Raw genomic sequence first — 17,736 nt, forward strand, 5'->3', positions numbered from 1 at the left:
TATCAAAACATGTCTGCAGCATTGAAGGTCCCCAAGAACACAGTGACCTCCATCATTCTTAAATGGAAGAAGTTTGGAACCGCCAAGACTCTTCCTAGAGCTGGCCGCCTGGCAAAACTGAGCAATCAGGGAAGAAGTGTCTTGGTCAGGGAGGTGACCAAGAATCTGATTGAGTTCCTGTGTAGAGCTAGGGGGAACTTCCAGAAGGACAACCATCTCTGCAGCACTCCACCAATCAGGCCTTTATAGTAGCGTGGCCAGACGGAAGCCACTCTTCAGTAAAAGGCACATGACAGCCCACTTGGAGTTTGACTAAAGGGAAAATTGAACTCTTTGGCCTGAATGCCAAGCGTCACATCTGGAGGAAACCTGGCACCATCCCTACGTTGAAGCATGGTGGTGGCAGCATCATGTTGTGTGGGGATGTTTTTCAGCGGCAGGGACTGTGAGACTAGTCAGGATCGAGGCAAGGATGAACGGAGCAAAGTACAGAGAGATCCTTGATAAAAACCTGCTCCAGAGCAATCAGGACCCCAGACTGGGGCAAAGGCTCAGCTTCCAGGACAACGCAGCTTCCAGGACAACGCAGGAATGGCTTCAAGACAAGTCTCTGAATGTCCTTGAGAGGCCCAGCCAGAACCCGATTGTAACATCTCTGGAGAGTCATGAAAATAGCTGTGCAGCAACATTCCCCAATCAACCTGACAAGAGTTTGCGAGGATCTGCAGAGAAGAATGGGAGAAACTCCCCAAATACAGGTGTGCAAAGTTTGTAGCGTCCTACCCACGAAGACTCGATGCTGTAATCGCTGCCAAAGGTGCTTCGAAAAAGTACTGAGCAAAGGGTCTGAATACTTATGTAAATCTAATATCAGTTTTTTAATTGAATCAATTTTAGAATAAGGCTGTAACGTAACAAATAAAGTCAAGAGATGAATAGTTTCTGAAGGCATTGTAGCTGCAGGTTGTTGACCGGCTCATATTGCTTAAGTTTGCTTCTTCGATAATGAAATATTTTTTATATAGACCCGTCAGATGATTACTCATGTAGTTTCAGTGAGAGCACCCGGCGGTGCGTCTCCACGGCGGTTGGGTTCGTACTGCTTACTGTTGCTAGTTAGATAGGACATAGCTACTAAGATGACAGCTCATCTTGCCTCAAGCGAGGGTACCCAGTGTCATATGAGAACTGTAAGTCATGTGTTGCACAGTGCATTCTACACATGGTTGATATTCACACATAGTATAGTCTTGTAATTGTAGGATGACTTAGCTGGTCTATTTGATAATGTCTCAACGGCGCTTTCTGCAGTAGCGACACATAGTCGTCTGGTGTATGGTTCTGCCATTTTGGGGGATTGGTATAGTTTGTAGGTAATTTTATATATTGACGCTTTGCTGGGGCAGTGAGCTACCCTGATGTAACAGAGCCTATATCGCCAAGAATTGAAAGATGAATTATTTAATAAATTGGTAAACATATTTCTATGTCGTGTTTCTTTTCTGAAATAAAGAAAAGACAGTTCAGAAAGCTGAGGTGGCACCAATTAGATGCTAGTAACAATCCCCTTTACCTCATTTGGCGTTCTATTTAAGCTGACCGATTTTGCTAACACATCCTGCTGCCGCTTGCTGCTACTGCTAGTATCTGTTTACTTCTTTACTCCCACCACCACCCCAGCCTCCACCTGTTAGGTTCTGCTTTCCTGCTTGTAGGTTATTTTATATATTGATGCTTTGCTTGGGCAGTGAGCTACCCTGAAGGAGCCTATTTCGACCAAGACTTGCATTATTCAATCTTTAATAAATGGTAAAAAAATATATATATATATTTCTACTTGGCGTTTCCTTTCTGAACTATATTGCAGATCACTTACCTCTAGTTTGATTTCCAGACCTGACTGGTTGAGTTCCGACTCAAAGCAGATGCAGTGCAGCTCCTCTGTCACAATGAGAGGCCCCTGGAATAACATGGTCAGACAGTAACACATTAGGGCTAACGTCCCAATTGTCTTGCCTTCCTCCAAAAGTCTGCACTTGTTCACTTCCCTGATTTGAAAGGAAAATGACTGGTATAAGAGATATGATGGAAACTCCCTCCGAACCAATTCAATGCTTTTAGATTTGTGGGAAGTGGCGAACGAGCGCACACTTCAGGAGAAAGAAGATATTATCGGGACACACCCATATCTATCGGAATGAGCTGACTGTAACCGATTACCTTGTCATTATAAGCCAGTCATATAACCCAGCGATCAATCTGCAGGTCGTCTCTTACCTCATTTGTTCGGTTGCCAGCTACTTTCTGCTCTTTCAGTTGCTGTGTTGAGACCAGAGAATAAACTGTAAGGAGTGATGACAGTGCAGGTCCAAATGGACAATCGGGACAACTCATTCAGAAGTAGTGCCCTGTATGCTATTTGTAAATTGTGTAAGCATACCAAGTGGCGAAACTCTGCAGCCAAGCTTCCATTTGACTCCTCCATATTCATAACTTTTGTGTTGGTACCCAATATGTTGAATTTACGAAACCCTTTCTTTTCTGTAACGTCCCTGGAGAGAAAAGAAAACATACATTCCTTCCCCCTTTAGTTATGTATTCACATCCCAAATTCAAGAGAAGAGCATAACAACACACAAACATATTCTACCACACTCATCCACTTACTTGTCAAACAAAGCTTTCACTTTGAGTTGATAGTTGAATTCCGGGAGCTTCACAAGAAATCTAGAGAGGAAATACAAATCAAAACTTAACCAGGTCTGGACAGATCCATAGGAACTACAGATGGGAGGAACTACAGACGGGAGGTGCTGTTGTGTTTGTGCTTACCTGAGCTTGACAGTGAACTGCACCTGTGTCTTCAGCACCAGAGTTCTCTGTGGATGTGTGGGCATACAGGGCTGTCTCTCTACCACCAAGGAACTAAGACACACCACAGAGACACAAGGAATTTTGAGGTGATATACTCTATAGAGGCATTTAGATATTCTTCAAGAACAAATGGGTAGAATATACAGTATATGTATATGCACTGCTCAAAAAAATAAAGGGAACACTTAAACAACACAATGTAACTCCAAGTCAATCACACTTCAATGAAATCAAACTGTCCACTTAGGAAGCAACACTGATTGACAATAAATTTCACATGCTGTTGTGCAAATGGAATAGACAACAGGTGGAAATTATAGGAAATGATCAAGACACCCCCAATAAAGGAGTGGTTCTGCAGGTGATAACCACAAACCACTTCTCAGTTCCTATGCTTCCTGGCTGATGTTTTGGTCACTTTTGAATGCTGGCGGTGCTTTCACTCTAGTGGTAGCATGAGACGGAGTCTACAACCCACACAAGTGGCTCAGGTAGTGCAGCTCGTCCAGGATGGCACATCAATGCGAGCTGTGGCAAGAAGGTTTGCTGTGTCTGTCAGCGTAGTGTCCAGAGCATGGAGGCGCTACCAGGAGACAGGCCAGTACATCAGGAGACGTGGAGGAGGAGGGCAACAACCCAGCAACAAGACCGCTACCTCCGCCTTTGTGCAAGGAGGAGCAGGAGGAGCACTGCCAGAGCCCTGCAAAATGACCTCCAGCAGGCCACAAATGTGCATGTGTCTGCTCAAACGGTCAGAAACAGACTCCATGAGGGTGGTATGAGGGCCCGACGTCCACAGGTGGGGGTTGTGCTTACAGCCCAACACCGTGCAGGACGTTTGGCATTTGCCAGAGAACACCAAGATTGGCAAATTCACCACTGGCGCCCTGTGCTCTTCACAGATGAAAGCAGGTTCACGCTGAGCACATGTGACAGACGTGACAGTCTGGAGACGCCATGGAGAACGTTCTGCTGCCTGCAACATCCTCCAGCATGACCGGTTTGGCGGTGGGAAAGTCATGGTGTGGGGTGGCATTTCTTTGGGGGGCCGCACAGCCCTCCATGTGCTCGCCAGAGGTAGCCTGACTGCCATTGGAGCAGACATCATGTCTCGGCTCCATCCACTTCTGTCCAGAGTTGGCAGATGCTTCTCCAAAACTCATCAGGTACCGAGATGAGATCCTCAGACCCCTTGTGAGACCATATACTGGTGAGGTTGGCCCTGGGTTCCTCCTAATGCAAGACAATGCTAGACCTCATGTGGCTGAACCTTGAGTGTGTCAGCAGTTCATGCTCTAAGAGGAAAGCCTCATTGATGCTATGGACTGGCCCGCCTGTGCCATCCCCAGACCTGAATCCCAATTGAGCACATCTGGGACATCATGTCTCAGTACCTCCATCCACCAAAACGCCACGTTGCACCACAGACTGTCCAGGAGTTGGCAGATGCTTTAGTCCAGGTCTGGGAGGAGATCCCTCAGGAGACCATCCGCCACCTCATCAGGAGCATGCCCAGGCGTTGTAGGGAGGTCATACAGGCACGTGGGGGGCACACACACTACTGAGCCTCATTTTGATTTGTTTTAAGGACATTACATCAAAGTTGGATCAGCCTGTAGTGTGGTTTTCCACTTTAATTTTGAGTGTGACTCCAAATCCAGACCTCCATGGGTTGATACATTTGATTTCCATTGATCATTTTTGTGTGATTTTGTTGTCAGCACATTCAACTATGTAAAGAAAAAAGTATTTAATAAGAATATTTCATTCATTCAGATCTCGGATGTGTTATTTTAGTGTTCCCTTTATTTTTTTGATTTTGCAGGTTTTCCTACTTACAAAGCATGTAGAGGTCTGTCATTTTTATCATAGGTACACTTCAACTGTGAGAGACAGAATCTAAAAAATCCAGAAAATCACATTGTATGATTTTTAAGTAATTCATTTGCATTTTATTGCATGACATAAGTATTTGATGCATCAGAAAAGCAGAACTTAATATTTGGTACAGAAACCTTTGTATGCAATTACAGAGATCATACATTTCCTGTAGTTCTTGACCAGGTTTGCACACACTGCAGCAGGGATTTTGGCCCACTCCTCCATACAGACCTTCAGGTTTCGGGACTGTCGCTGGGCAATACGGACTTTCAGCTCCCTCCAAAGATTTTCTATTGGGTTCAGGTCTGGAGACTGGCTAGGCCACTCCAGGACCTTGAGATGCATCTTACGGAGCCACTCCTTGGTTGCCCTGGCTGTGTGCTTCGGGTCGTTGTCATGCTGGAAGACCCAGCCATGACCCATCTTCAATGCTCTTACTGAGGGAAGGAGGTTGTTGGCCAAGATCTCGCGATACATGGCCCCATTCATCCTCCCCTCAATACAGTGCAGTCGTCCTGTCCCCTTTGCAGAAGAGCATCCCCAAAGAATGATGTTTCCAACTCCATGCTTCAAGGTTGGGATGGCGTTCTTGGGGTTGTACTCATCCTTCTTCTTCCTCCTAACACGGCGAGTGGAGTTTAGACCAAAAATCTCTATTTTTGTCTCATCAGACCACATGACCTTCTCCCATTCCTCCTCTGGATCATCCAGATGGTCATTGGCAAACTTCAGACTGGCCTGGACATGCGCTGGCTTGAGCAGGGGGACCTTGTGTGCGATGCAGGATTTTAATCCATGACGGCGTAGTGTGCTACTAATGGTTTTCTTTGAGACTGTGGTCCCAGCTCTCTTCAGGTCATTGACCAGGTCCTGCCGTGTAGTTCTGGGCTGATCCCTCACCTTCCTCATGATCATTGATGCCCCACAAGGTGAGATCTTGCATGGAGCCCCAGACCGAGGGTGATTGACCGTCATCTTGATCTTCTTCCATTTTCGAATAATTGCGCCAACAGTTGTTGCCTTCTCACCAAGCTGCTTGCCTGTTGTCCTGTAGCCCATCCCAGCCTTGTGCAGGTCTACAATTTTATCCTTGATGTCTTTACACAGCTCTCTGGTCTTGGCCATTGTGGAAAGGTTGGAGTCTGTTTGATTGAGTGTGTGGACAGGTGTCTTTTATACAGGTAACAAGTTCAAACAGGTGCAGTTAATACAGGTAATGAGTGGAGAACAGGAGGGCTTCTTAAAGAAAAACTAACAGGTCTGTGAGAGCCGGAATTCTTACTGGTTGGTAGGTGATCAAATACTTATGTCATGCAATAAAATGCTAATTAATTACTTAAAAATCATACAATGTGATTTTCTGGATTTTTGTTTTAGATTCCGTCTCTCACAGTTGAAGTGTACCTATGATAAAAAATTACAGACCTCTACATGCTTTGTAAGTAGTAAAACCTGCAAAATCGGCAGCCACTATAGACCCGGGTTCGAGCCTGGGCTGTGTCACTGCCGGCCGCGACTGGGATACCCATGAGGCGGGGCACAATTGGCCCAGTGTCGTCCGGGTTAAGGGAGGGTTTGGCCGGCTGGGATGTCCTTGTCCCAGCCGACTGGGTCTTTAACTTCGGAATACAAGTGTGGTGTCACTCACTGTTCTAGGAGGTTCCGGAACAGTGCCAAGGCCCGCCCCTCCAGGAAGCCTTTCTGCTGTTTGATTGGGTCGTTGTCGTATGTGTACTTCTGCTCTAGTTCCTGGAGCTCCTTCAGCTGCTGCCTCACCTGCTGCAGGCTTTCTGCTACCGCTGTGAACCTACAGGGGAAGAAGAAGATGAAGCAGAATAAGAACAATACTTTATTTTGTTGGGTTCCTAAATTCATATTTTTGCTTGATCAGACAAGAGATGCCCAAAAGAATGAACTAGTCTCCTCACCAGTTCTGCAGTTGGTCCAGACATGCATTGGGTGGTCCTCCAATACAGGAGCTCTGCTGCCTCTTCTTCCACTCAGGCAGCTCCTCTGAGATCAAGTCTGATTGGACCGCCTCGGCCATGTTGAGCACCTCCGCCAACTGGCCAACCACTTCCTGTGGAGGAAATTAAGTAAAGTCCATGCAAGTCTATGCACATAAAGAACCGTTATCTACTCTTCAACGTGAGCAGGCTGGTTATTACTGGATAATACACGTTTCCACATATAGTTTTGAGATATAGTTCGACTATATTTGTTACATTGTCTTTTCCCCCCATTTGATCCGACTGGTTTCACATGGCCAAATGTCAAACCAACAAAAACTCCTCAACAACACCATGTGTACGTAAAAGTCATTTGTTTAAATACCAAATCGTTAAATCCATCTATGATTATTATGAATCGTCAATTGCGTGTCCAATCTTCCAACAACATGCAGGAGGAAACAGAGCGCAATATCTGCTATAACGGCAATGTGAATAGGCCATATTCAGCTATACCCCCGGTATAGCCCCCCGGCTCCCCTAACCTGCATTGGATGCGCTCATAAATGCGTTGCTACTCACAAAATGTTTCAGAGATATCACTGATGATGCTGCATGCATTAAATCAAATGCTTGCAAGTCAAACCACCAAAAATAATGAGTAACTTATTTTCCTGTGTTTTGGCTGACTGAGTTCTCATCTGCAGCGAACCGCACCACAGTATGAATTGAATTGGACCGAGACCACCCTTTTTGAGCGAACCACTGTGGATTGTTTAGTGCCCTCCCAAGCGCGGATATAGTGTTCACACCAGTCCAAACAAACCGAACTAAGGGGGTAAACGCACCAAACCAATTTGGAAAAAACACACCAAACCAATTTGGTATGAAAGCCCCTTTAGTCTCAACTCATATCTTCTGAATGACTAGAACACATGTAATTTTAGTGGTGCTTGAAGCGTAAACAATCGGTTAACATTCACAGTACAATGTCACTATAAAATGTCACTGTTTAACCTCATCATGACCCCTCTTACCCCTCTCTTGAACTTCAGCTTGAAACACATCTCTACAATCTGCAGCTTCTCGTGTTCCAGCTGTTTGGGTGTCAGCCCGTTCATTTCATGTTCTAAAGTGGGAGAAGGAAAAACATTCACTTACTGACTAAACCTGAAACACAGACCTGTAAATAAATGATCTATTACAGATTGAGAATAAAACACCTCACCTCTGTTCTTAAGAGTATTTTCCTTAAAGTCATGCTCGTCTTGAAGGTATTCCAGAGACTTTATATTCTGATCCGCTTCCTAGCAAGTGAGATAAACACGTTGGATCAGGTAGATGGCAAACCTGACATGCATGAACATGTACTGCGAATCACTGATGGAACTGTTCCACCAGGAAACAATCAACATCTAGTATATGATGGAAATGATAACTCACCTGAACCTTGTTTTTCATGTCTTTGACTTTGTTGTCCAGCTTTTGCTTCTCCAGAACCATGCTGGTCTGTGTGTTTTCTCTGTCGGTCTAAAGAGGAAAATACTGTTCATTTAACTGCACAGTTAAAGCATGTAAACACTCCAATATAGAGATATGTATCATCTACAATATCTGACAGCACGGATAGAGAAAGACGTGTGGTGATTTTATTAATTACAATGTATGTCAATACAAGTTCATGCAGAGCACCTCTATGCTTTTGGCAGCAGCCAAAATCCTCTGCTCCTCCTTCAGGTTTCTGGAGATGATCATGGCCATGTGAACGGGGTCCTCCTGAAAGCGGTCCTGGGAAAGTGGGTACTTTATTACCACAAACCCCAAAAACCATGCAGACACTGGGGTCATAACTTCCAGAATAAAAAATATAAAAAGTTCTTATAGATCATTCCTGTAACATACAAGCAATAAAGTATGGAAGGCCACTGGCAGTAAGGTCTGTCCTGAAAAGATGTAACTGAGATAATACTACACCTGGAGGTTTCTCTTGATCTTGCGGATGTTGTGTTGTAGCAGGAAGTTGTTTTCCAGGGCGAAGCGGCTGTGTTGGTCATCCAGCTGGGCTAGGAGGTCATGGAAACGTACTGTTGCTAAGGAGTCCTGAACAGCCACATTTTCCCTACAGAGTTTCAATCACAGGGGAAGAGATCAGATGAAGGGTATGAATAGACTATAGTAGAGAGTAGATCTTTATTTATGCATTATACAGCACCGTCTCAGCATCACTAAAATAGAATAGAATGGAATAGAACCGAATATAGTAGAATAGAACGTTTATTTATCCATTAAATACAGCAGACTCTCTCCTCCCATCACTGCTTACCAATCGATGCTCTCAATCCACTTGCTGAGGTACTGTCTGATGTCCATGGGGAAGGAGTCATCATAGATCTGGTCGACCTGCTCCAGGTATTTAGACTCCAGTAGTTGCAGCTGGCACCACTGGGCCATCTGATCAAGGAGGAGTAACAGTGAGTTATTAAATGAGGCAATTAAATAAATGACAGTAGCAAGAAAAAGTATGTGAACCGTTTGGAATTACCTGGATTTCTGCAAAAAATTGGTCACATAATTTGATCTGATCTTCATCTAAGTCACAACAGTGGACAAACACAGTCTGCTTAAACTAATAACACACAAATTATTATACTTTTTCATGTCTTTATTGAACCCACCGTGTAAACATTCACAGTCCAGGGTGGAAAAAGTATGTGAACACCTGGATTTAATAACTAGTTGACCCTCCTTTGGCAGCAATAAACGTAACTTTTTTTTTTTGTAGTTGCGGATCAGGAATTTTGGACCATTCCTCTTTACAAAACTGTTTCAGTTCAGCAAAATTCTTAGGATGTCTGGTGTGATCCGCTCGAGGTCATGCCACAGCATTTTAAATCGGGTCAAGGTCAGGACTCTGACTGATTTACTTCTGTGTTTTGGGTCATTGTCCTGTTGCATCACCCAACGTCTGACTCATTTGGCGGACAGGTAGCCTTACATTCTCCTGCTAAATGTCTTAATAAACTTGGGAATTCATTTTTGCAAAGCAGCCCTAAACCATGATACTCCCTCCACCATACTTTACAGTTGGGATGAGGTATTGATGTTGTTGGGCTGTGCAATTTTTTCTCCACACATAGTGTTGTGTGTTCCTTCCAAACAACTCAACTTTAGTTTAAATCTGTCCACATAATATTTTGCCAGAAGCGCTGTGGAACATCCAGGTGCTCTTTTGCGAACTTCAGATGTGAAGCATCTTTTTTTTTTCTGACAGCAGTGATTTCTTCTGAGGTGTCCTCCCATGAACACCACTCTTTTTTTTCCCTTTTTTTTTTTTTTTTTACATATCGCAGACTCATCAACAGAGATGTTAGCATGTTCCATAGATTTCTGTAAGTCTTTAGCTGACACACTAGGATTCTTTTTAACCTCATTGAGCATTCTGCACTGTGCTCTTGCAGTCATCTTTGCAGGACGGCCACTTCTAGAGAGAGTAGCAACAGTGCTGAACTTTCTCCATTTATAGACAATTTGTTTTACCGTGAACTGATGATTAAGGCTTTTAGAGATACTTTTGTAACCCTTTCCAGCTTTATTCAAGTCACTCAATTCTTAATCTTCTTCTGAGATCTCTTTTATTCGAGGCATGGTTCACATCAGTCAATGCTTCTTGTGAATAGCAAACTCAAATTTTGTGAGTGTTTTTTATAGGGCAGGGCAGCTCTAACCAACATCTTCAATCTTGTCTCATTGATGGTACTCCAGGTTAGCAGTTAACCCGCTGTTCCTAGGCCGTCATTGAAAATAAGAATTTGTTCTTAACTGACTTGCCTGGTTAAATAAAGGTAAAATAAAATAAAAAAATAAAATAGCTGACTGGAGTACAATTAGCCCAGGGGTTCACATACTTTTTCCAAACTACACTGTGAATGTTTAAATGATGCATTCAATATAGACAAGAAAAATACAATAGTTTGTGTGTTATTAGTTTAAGCACACTGTGTTTGTCTATTGTTGTGACTAAGATGAAGATTAGATCAAAATGTATGACTAATATATGCAGAAATCCAGGTAATTCCAAAGGGTTCACTAACCTTTTCTTGCCACTGCCAGATATGAATATTGTCTAAGATTGAGGCATGAACTGTTATAACATGGGTCAATGCACCTGATAGCAATAACCGTTAGATTTGAGACGTGTATTTGGGTTACAATATGGCCTGTATCCGCTTGCTGTTCGAGTTAAAGGTCCTTCCGGACCCCTTTAAGTGATGGGACGTAGCAAGCTACAGGATCTGCTTTAGTTTTCGAGACAATCTATCTCTTTCGAGGAAGGAGCTGGTTTTTACATAGTGTGTATTTATTTATTCTGAACACAAACATTTAAATACGTACGTTTATGTTCGCTAGCTGGACCGGCAATCCGCAGAGTACTAAACTCAAAACTTGTGCACTTATCCATAGTACTATCTCTGCTGATCACGTCTGCCAATCACGTTATCCGTATCTAAGGTAGTAGACAGCTGGTGACATCTCGAGAGCAATCTTCGCCCGACAAACTGCTATCAGGTAAAAAAAAAAATACATTTATTTTAAACTATTTATAGTTATAGAAACATGATACCATCAATGCCAGCTGTAAAACGACTCCCAACATAGAACACAGCAACCTTTAGTAATGTAGCTAGCTTGCTAATAAGTACATAATGTTTCTAGCTAGCAAGAGCAAATACAGTAGCCGTATCACTAGTTAGCATGTCATTCCGGGAGTAATAATTCAAAGTAATAATTTAAGACTACAAAAATCTATTGGACAAGTATTGTACATATAATACTGTCATCAAGGCAGGACCCACTAATTCAACTCATACTGACAAATACGAAATGCCACATTATCCCTGTCAATAATTGGATTAAGATGATTGCAGAGCACCCTGCCTCAGACTGTCAGAATGTAAATTTTCTAGCTCACAAAATACACTATTTTGCTCTGATGATTTATTTGATTCATTCTGGACTCTCACTTCTGTCTCACATGATCTATTCAGCGCTCCTGTGTCCTGCTCCCAGAGATCAACCAAGTGCTATTCACCAAGCATGGGCTGATTCACGGACCTGTGAGGATAACCCTCCTACTGCAGTTTGAACTAGCCCTGCTGTCAGTATTTTGACATTGGGACCACATATCCATTTGCCTGTTGTCTTTTCCTGGTGGATTTGGTCTTGGACAGTCTAGGGCATTTTAGAGTTGAAGAACACCCACTACAGATACCCATTCTTGTTTGAGCATTTCGAAGACTAAATTCAATGTAGAATCAGTTTAACACATGACAACCCGATTATTTTACTATTGTAACATACAGTGGGGAGAATTATATTGTTCTCGTCAGCAGCCCAGGTTTTTGCCATAGATGGTAGAGTTCTCGTCTCTAGGCCACACAAGCTTTAGATTGCATTCTGCTAAGGTACTTGTCTCTCTCTACATCGTTTAGCTACATTAGTGACCAGTGTGGGATCTTTATGTCTATGGGGCCTGGGCACACAAATGCTCTAACAGAAAAGGGGGAATAGTGAATCATGCACTGATGACAGTTCTACAGTCTCGATCAGAGGCTCAGGCTTCTGGCATAGATGGTAAAGTTCTCATTTCTGGACTGCAACATTGTAAGATTGTTTCCTCCACGGTACTTGATATAGCCTACATTGATTGGTAGGTTACACTATATTTACATACTTCAGACCCTCCCTAAGCCACCTTTGCTACTTGTCTCCATAGTCAATAACTGGTGAAAAACTATTTGTGATGATGTGCTTTGTTCAAATGTATATGCATGAAACGTACATTATGGAAAACATGTCTCACACTAGATTTTGGCACGGTCAACTTTTAGAAGCAACGTAGGAAAGTTAATAATTTAAACCACCTGAATATACTCACATTCACTGAACATTCAGTATTTGAAACTCAAACATTCATTTCCAAACTGCTTTTTCTATAATCCTATATGCTCTTTGACATTCTCTCTTATCTCTTATCTTTGTCATTCTCCATACCTTATATTCCAACGCATCCAACATCATAGTGCCCTCAAAGCTGATCACTAAGCTAAGGACTCTGGGACTAAACACCTCCCTCTGCAACTGGATCCTGGACTTCCTGATGGGCTGCCCCCAGGTGGTAAGGGTAGGCAACAACACATCCGCCACACTGATCCTCAACACGGGTTCCCTCAGGGGTGTGTGCAAAGTCCCCTCCTGTACTCCCTGTTCACCCATGACTGCTTGGCCAAGCACGACACCAACACCATTAAGTTTGCCAATGGCACAACGGTTATAGGCCTGATCACCGACATGACAGCTTATAGGGAGGAGGTCAGAGACATGGCAGTGTGGTGCCAGGACAACAACCTCTCCCTCAACGTGATCAAGACAAAGGTGATTATCGTGGACTACAGGAAAAGAAGGGCAGAGCACGCCCCCATTCTCGTTGACGGGGCTGTAGTGGAGCAGGTTGAAAGCTTCAAGTTCCTTGGTGTCCATATCACCAACAAACTATCTTGGTCCAAACACACCAAGACAGTCGTGAAGAAGGCACGACAATGCCTATTCCCCCTCAGGAGACTGAAAAGATGTTGCATGGGCCCTCAGATCCTCAAAGAGTTATATTTCTGCACAATCGAAGGCATGCTGACTGGTTGCATCACTGCCTGGCATGGCAACTGCCCGGCCTCTGACCGCAAGGCGCTACAGAGGGTAGTGAATACATCACTGGGGCCAAGCTTCCTGCCATCCAAGAACTCTATATCAGGCGGTGTCAGAGGAAGCCCCTAAAAATTGCCAAAGACTCCAGCCACCCCCGGCAAGTGGTACCAGAGCGCCAAGTGGAAAGTCCCCCCCCCCACCCGCTGCTAATCGCTGTCTATTATGTACACAGTCACTTTACTTAGGTTGGAGTGATTAAAACTTGTTTTTCAACCACTCCACACATTTCTTGTTAACAAACTATAGTTTTGGCTAGTCGGTTAGGACATCAACATCTACTGTGCATGACACAAGTCACTTTTCCAACAATTGTTTAAAGACAGATTATTTCACTTATAATTCACTGTATCACAATTCCAGTGGGTCAGAAGTTTACATACACTATGAAAATAAGATATGTGGCCTTGGAAAATTCCAGAAAATTTGTTCATGGCTTTAGAAGCTTCGGATTGACATAATTGGAGGTGTACCTGTGGATGTATTTCAAGGTCTACCTTCAAACTCAGTGCCTCTTTGCTTGACATCATGGGAAAATCTAAAGAAATTAGAAAGACCTCAGAAAGAAAAGTGTAGACCTCCACAAGTCTGGTTCATCTTTGGGAGCAATTTCCAAACGCATGAAGGTACCACGTTCATCTGTACAAACAATAGTACACAAGTATAAACACCATGGGACCACGCAGCCATCATACCGCTCAGGAAGTAGATGCATTCTGTCTCCTAGAGATTAACGTACTTTGGTGCTAAAAATGCAAATCAATCCCAGAACAACAGCAAAAGACATTGTGAAGATGCTGGAGGAAACAGGTATAAAAATATCTATATCCCCAGTAAAACGAGTCCTATATCGACATAACCTGAAAGGCCGCTCAGCAAGGAAGAAGCCACTGCTCCAAAACCGCCATAAAAAAGCCAGACTACGGTTTGCAACTGCACATGGGGACAAAGATCATACTTTTTGGAGAAATGTCCTCTGGTCTGATGAAACAAAAATAGAAATGTTGACCATAATGACCCTCGTTATGTTTGGAGGAAAAAGGGGGAGGCTTGCAAGCCGAAGATCACCATCCCATCCGAGAAGCACGGGGGTGGCAGCATCATGTTGTGGGGGTACTTTGCTGCAGGAGGGACTGGTGCACTTCACAAAATAGATGGCATAATGAGGGAGGAAGATTATGTGGATATATTGAAGCAACAACTCAAGACATCAGTCAGGAAGTTAAAGCTTGGTCGCAAATGGGTCTTCCTGTGGACAATGACCCCAAGCATACTTCCAAAGTTGTGGCAAAAGGACAACAACGTCAAGGTATTGGAGTGGCCATCACAAAGCCCTTACCTCAATCCGATAGAACATTTGTGGGCAGAACTGAAAAGGTATGTGCGAGCAAGGAGGCCTACAAACCTGACTCAGTTACACCAACTCTGTCAGGAGGAATGGATCAAAATTCACCCAATTAACTGTGGGAAGCTTGTGGAAGGCTACCTGAAACATTTGACCCAAGTTAAACAATTTAAAGGCAACGCTACCAAATTAATTGAGTGTATGTAAACTTCTGACTCACTGGGAATGTGATGAAAGAAATGAAAGCTGAAATAAATCACTCTCTACTATTTTTCTGACATTTCACATTCTTAAAATAAAGTGGTGATCCTAACTGACCCAAGACAGCGAATTTGAACTTTTAAGGATTGAATGTCAGGAATTGTGAAAAACTGAGTTTAAATGTATTTGGCTAAGGTGTATGTAAACTTCCGACTTCAACTGTACATACATACATACATACATACATACATATATATAATAGTGAAACTAACTTAATCCACCCCAATAAAAATAGTACATTGCCAAAACAAACAAAACACCCACTTCTTTCTTCTTTAAATTCTCAATTTTTCCCTTCTCAGACTCTAGGACCTGAGAGGGTGGTACGGCTCTAGGACCTGAGAGGGTGGTACAGCTCTAGGACCTGAGAGGGATTTTCGGCTTGTGCCAATATTCCATGCAACTCCTTCGCTGAGAAATCTTTCAGCCCCAGGAACCGCTCTGCTGCATCCACTATGATTTCTATCTTCCTGGACCTTCTCTCCACCTTGGCAGTGCCATTAATTACCCTTGCTATAAAAGGCCACAAAGTCCACACCTTCTTAACCTTTAAACTGTCAGGATCCTGATGGTGAAAGGCAACCGCTGCAGCCTGCAGTGTAGGCCTATCCACCACCATGGACTCTTCTGCTGCACCATTCAAACACTCAACCCTTTTCACAGCTGCTGCAAATCAAATGCTCTGTACAACCCTGACTTTGGCCACCTCATTCTCTTTCATCCCTGTGGGGCATTCGAAAGGGGTGGGTTCATGGTTCCCACCGCGATTGCAATATGTCACATATTCATCACTTTTATAACATATAACATGATATTTTCCACAACTTGGACATCTCGGCTTCTCCCTTCTGCAAACACTTGCTACATGACCGAAAGCTTTACAATGATCACACTGCATTGGTCTTGGGACAAATGTTCTGACTCTGTAGTTAATATACACTAACTGCACTTGAGTAGGGAGAGACTTGAGTAGGGAGAGAACAAAAGAACAGATAGACTCTTCACTTTTTCACCATTCACCGCACGATTCATCCGATGTGCTTCAAATCACTCCAGGAATATTTTTAACAAGCACGCCTCTAGTGATCCTCACAGCCTTCACTTTACCCAGCACTCTCTCCACCAGTTTGGATAATGCAAATGGTTTCTTCACGGTTGGTACTCTGCTCAGCTGGTCTTCATTAACAAACTGTACTCCTACTACATACAAAGGATCATTTTCATCACTGTACAATACTTTGGTCCGTTTTCCATTCTTTTGGACAATACTCCAATTCTTGATTCTACCGCCATTGTATTCAGACTCTACTTCATCGTCCGCTTCCGCCATCTTTCATTCCACTCCAGCAACCTTGCCTTGTGTCAGGCAACCAGTAACCTGTCACATCGAGGTAAAGACAGTTTCAGGTTGGATATTCGACGATATTCGCGCTTTCAAACCTCAATAGCCACAGATTCCAAATAAGTGTCATGATGTTGTAAAATTTTTCTTTTTTTCTCACAATTTGGACATGAATTTGCTTTCCAAAGCTAATAAGCGTGTGGAAATGTGAGCAGCATTTTGTATTCCTAGTTGAATTAGTTAGGGAGCGTAAACAAAGTACAAACTTTTTTTACATTCGAATTTCAATAGCTCCTTGGTCATGTGACCTACTGACTTCAAACAAGGTTCAGAATGTACACTCAGTGGGCCTACAAATAGCACACCGTTTTAGTTTGTCCATTTTCATCTCACACGCTTTTAGATGAATTTTACAAAATTTCTTATTTCCATAGCTCCTTGGTCATGTGACCTACTGATTTCAAAAAAGTTTCAGAATTTACACTCAGTTGGCCTACACATTGCACACCCTTTAGGTTGTCTATTTTCATCTCACGCAATTTGACATACATTTTTAACGTTTTCAGTGTTTCTAATTTCAATAGCTCCTTGGTCATGTGACCTACTGATTTCAAATAAGGTTCAGAATTTACACTCAGTGGGCCTACACATTGCACACTCTTTAGTTTGTCCATTTCAACTCACTCGATTTTACATGATTTTCTCTAAATTAAACACCTCAATATCCCCTTGGTCATGTGACCTACTGACCTCAAACAAGATTCAGAATGTCCACGGACTGCCCTTCTATATTGCACACCCTTTAGTTTGTCCATTTTCATCTCACACGTTGTTACATTTAAAAAAAAACTTTTACATTTCAATAGCTCCTTGGTCATGTGGCCTTACTGGACTCAAACAAGGTTGAGATTGATTATACAATCAATGGGCCTACACATTGCACACCCTTTAGTTTGTCCATTTTCATCACGCAATTTTAGAGGAATTTTTCAAGCATTCAAATTTCAATAGCTCCTTGGTCATGTGACCTACTGACTTCAAACAAGGTTCAGAATGTCCACTCAGTGGACCTACACATTGCACACCTTTTAGTTTGTCCATTTTCATCACGCAATTTTAGAGGAATTTTTCAAACATTCAAATTTCAATAGCTCCTTGGTCATGTGACCTACTGACTTCAAACAAGGTTCAGAATGTCCACTCAGTGGACCTACACATAGCACACCTTTTAGTTTGTCCATTTTCATCTCACACGATTTTACATTACTTTGCCTGCTCTACCCCCTTGAAGGACAGCGTCACACACACCTATTCACCTGGGCCTTCTC

The 17,736-nt window shown here is 43.1% G+C and overlaps 1 protein-coding gene across 3 annotated transcripts in view; it reads right to left on the reverse strand.

The window, feature by feature from the left end:
- The window catches only part of LOC115133971 (signal transducer and activator of transcription 1-alpha/beta-like), a 34,625-nt gene that overhangs the window by 10,463 nt on the left and 6,426 nt on the right, over window positions 1-17,736 (reverse strand). For 2 of the 3 annotated variants that reach the window (XM_029667445.2, XM_029667464.2), the window contains exons 2-14: window positions 9,028-9,155; window positions 8,679-8,823; window positions 8,397-8,492; window positions 8,148-8,234; window positions 7,933-8,011; window positions 7,742-7,833; window positions 6,684-6,835; window positions 6,404-6,562; window positions 2,833-2,925; window positions 2,668-2,727; window positions 2,441-2,552; window positions 2,278-2,319; window positions 1,877-1,960 (exon numbers count right to left, since the gene is read on the reverse strand). In XM_029667445.2, the coding sequence (XP_029523305.1) occupies window positions 1,877-1,960; window positions 2,278-2,319; window positions 2,441-2,552; window positions 2,668-2,727; window positions 2,833-2,925; window positions 6,404-6,562; window positions 6,684-6,835; window positions 7,742-7,833; window positions 7,933-8,011; window positions 8,148-8,234; window positions 8,397-8,492; window positions 8,679-8,823; window positions 9,028-9,155 (1,329 nt within the window). Of the gene's footprint in view, window positions 1-1,876; window positions 1,961-2,277; window positions 2,320-2,440; window positions 2,553-2,667; window positions 2,728-2,832; window positions 2,926-6,403; window positions 6,563-6,683; window positions 6,836-7,741; window positions 7,834-7,932; window positions 8,012-8,147; window positions 8,235-8,396; window positions 8,493-8,678; window positions 8,824-9,027; window positions 9,156-11,096; window positions 11,264-17,736 lie in introns of all 3 variants that reach the window. The other variant, XM_029667455.2, reaches the window with a different exon arrangement.

The sequence above is a fragment of the Oncorhynchus nerka genome, linkage group LG2 (genome assembly GCF_034236695.1).
Source record: "Oncorhynchus nerka isolate Pitt River linkage group LG2, Oner_Uvic_2.0, whole genome shotgun sequence".
In the NCBI taxonomy this organism is placed as follows: Eukaryota; Metazoa; Chordata; class Actinopteri; order Salmoniformes; family Salmonidae; genus Oncorhynchus; species Oncorhynchus nerka.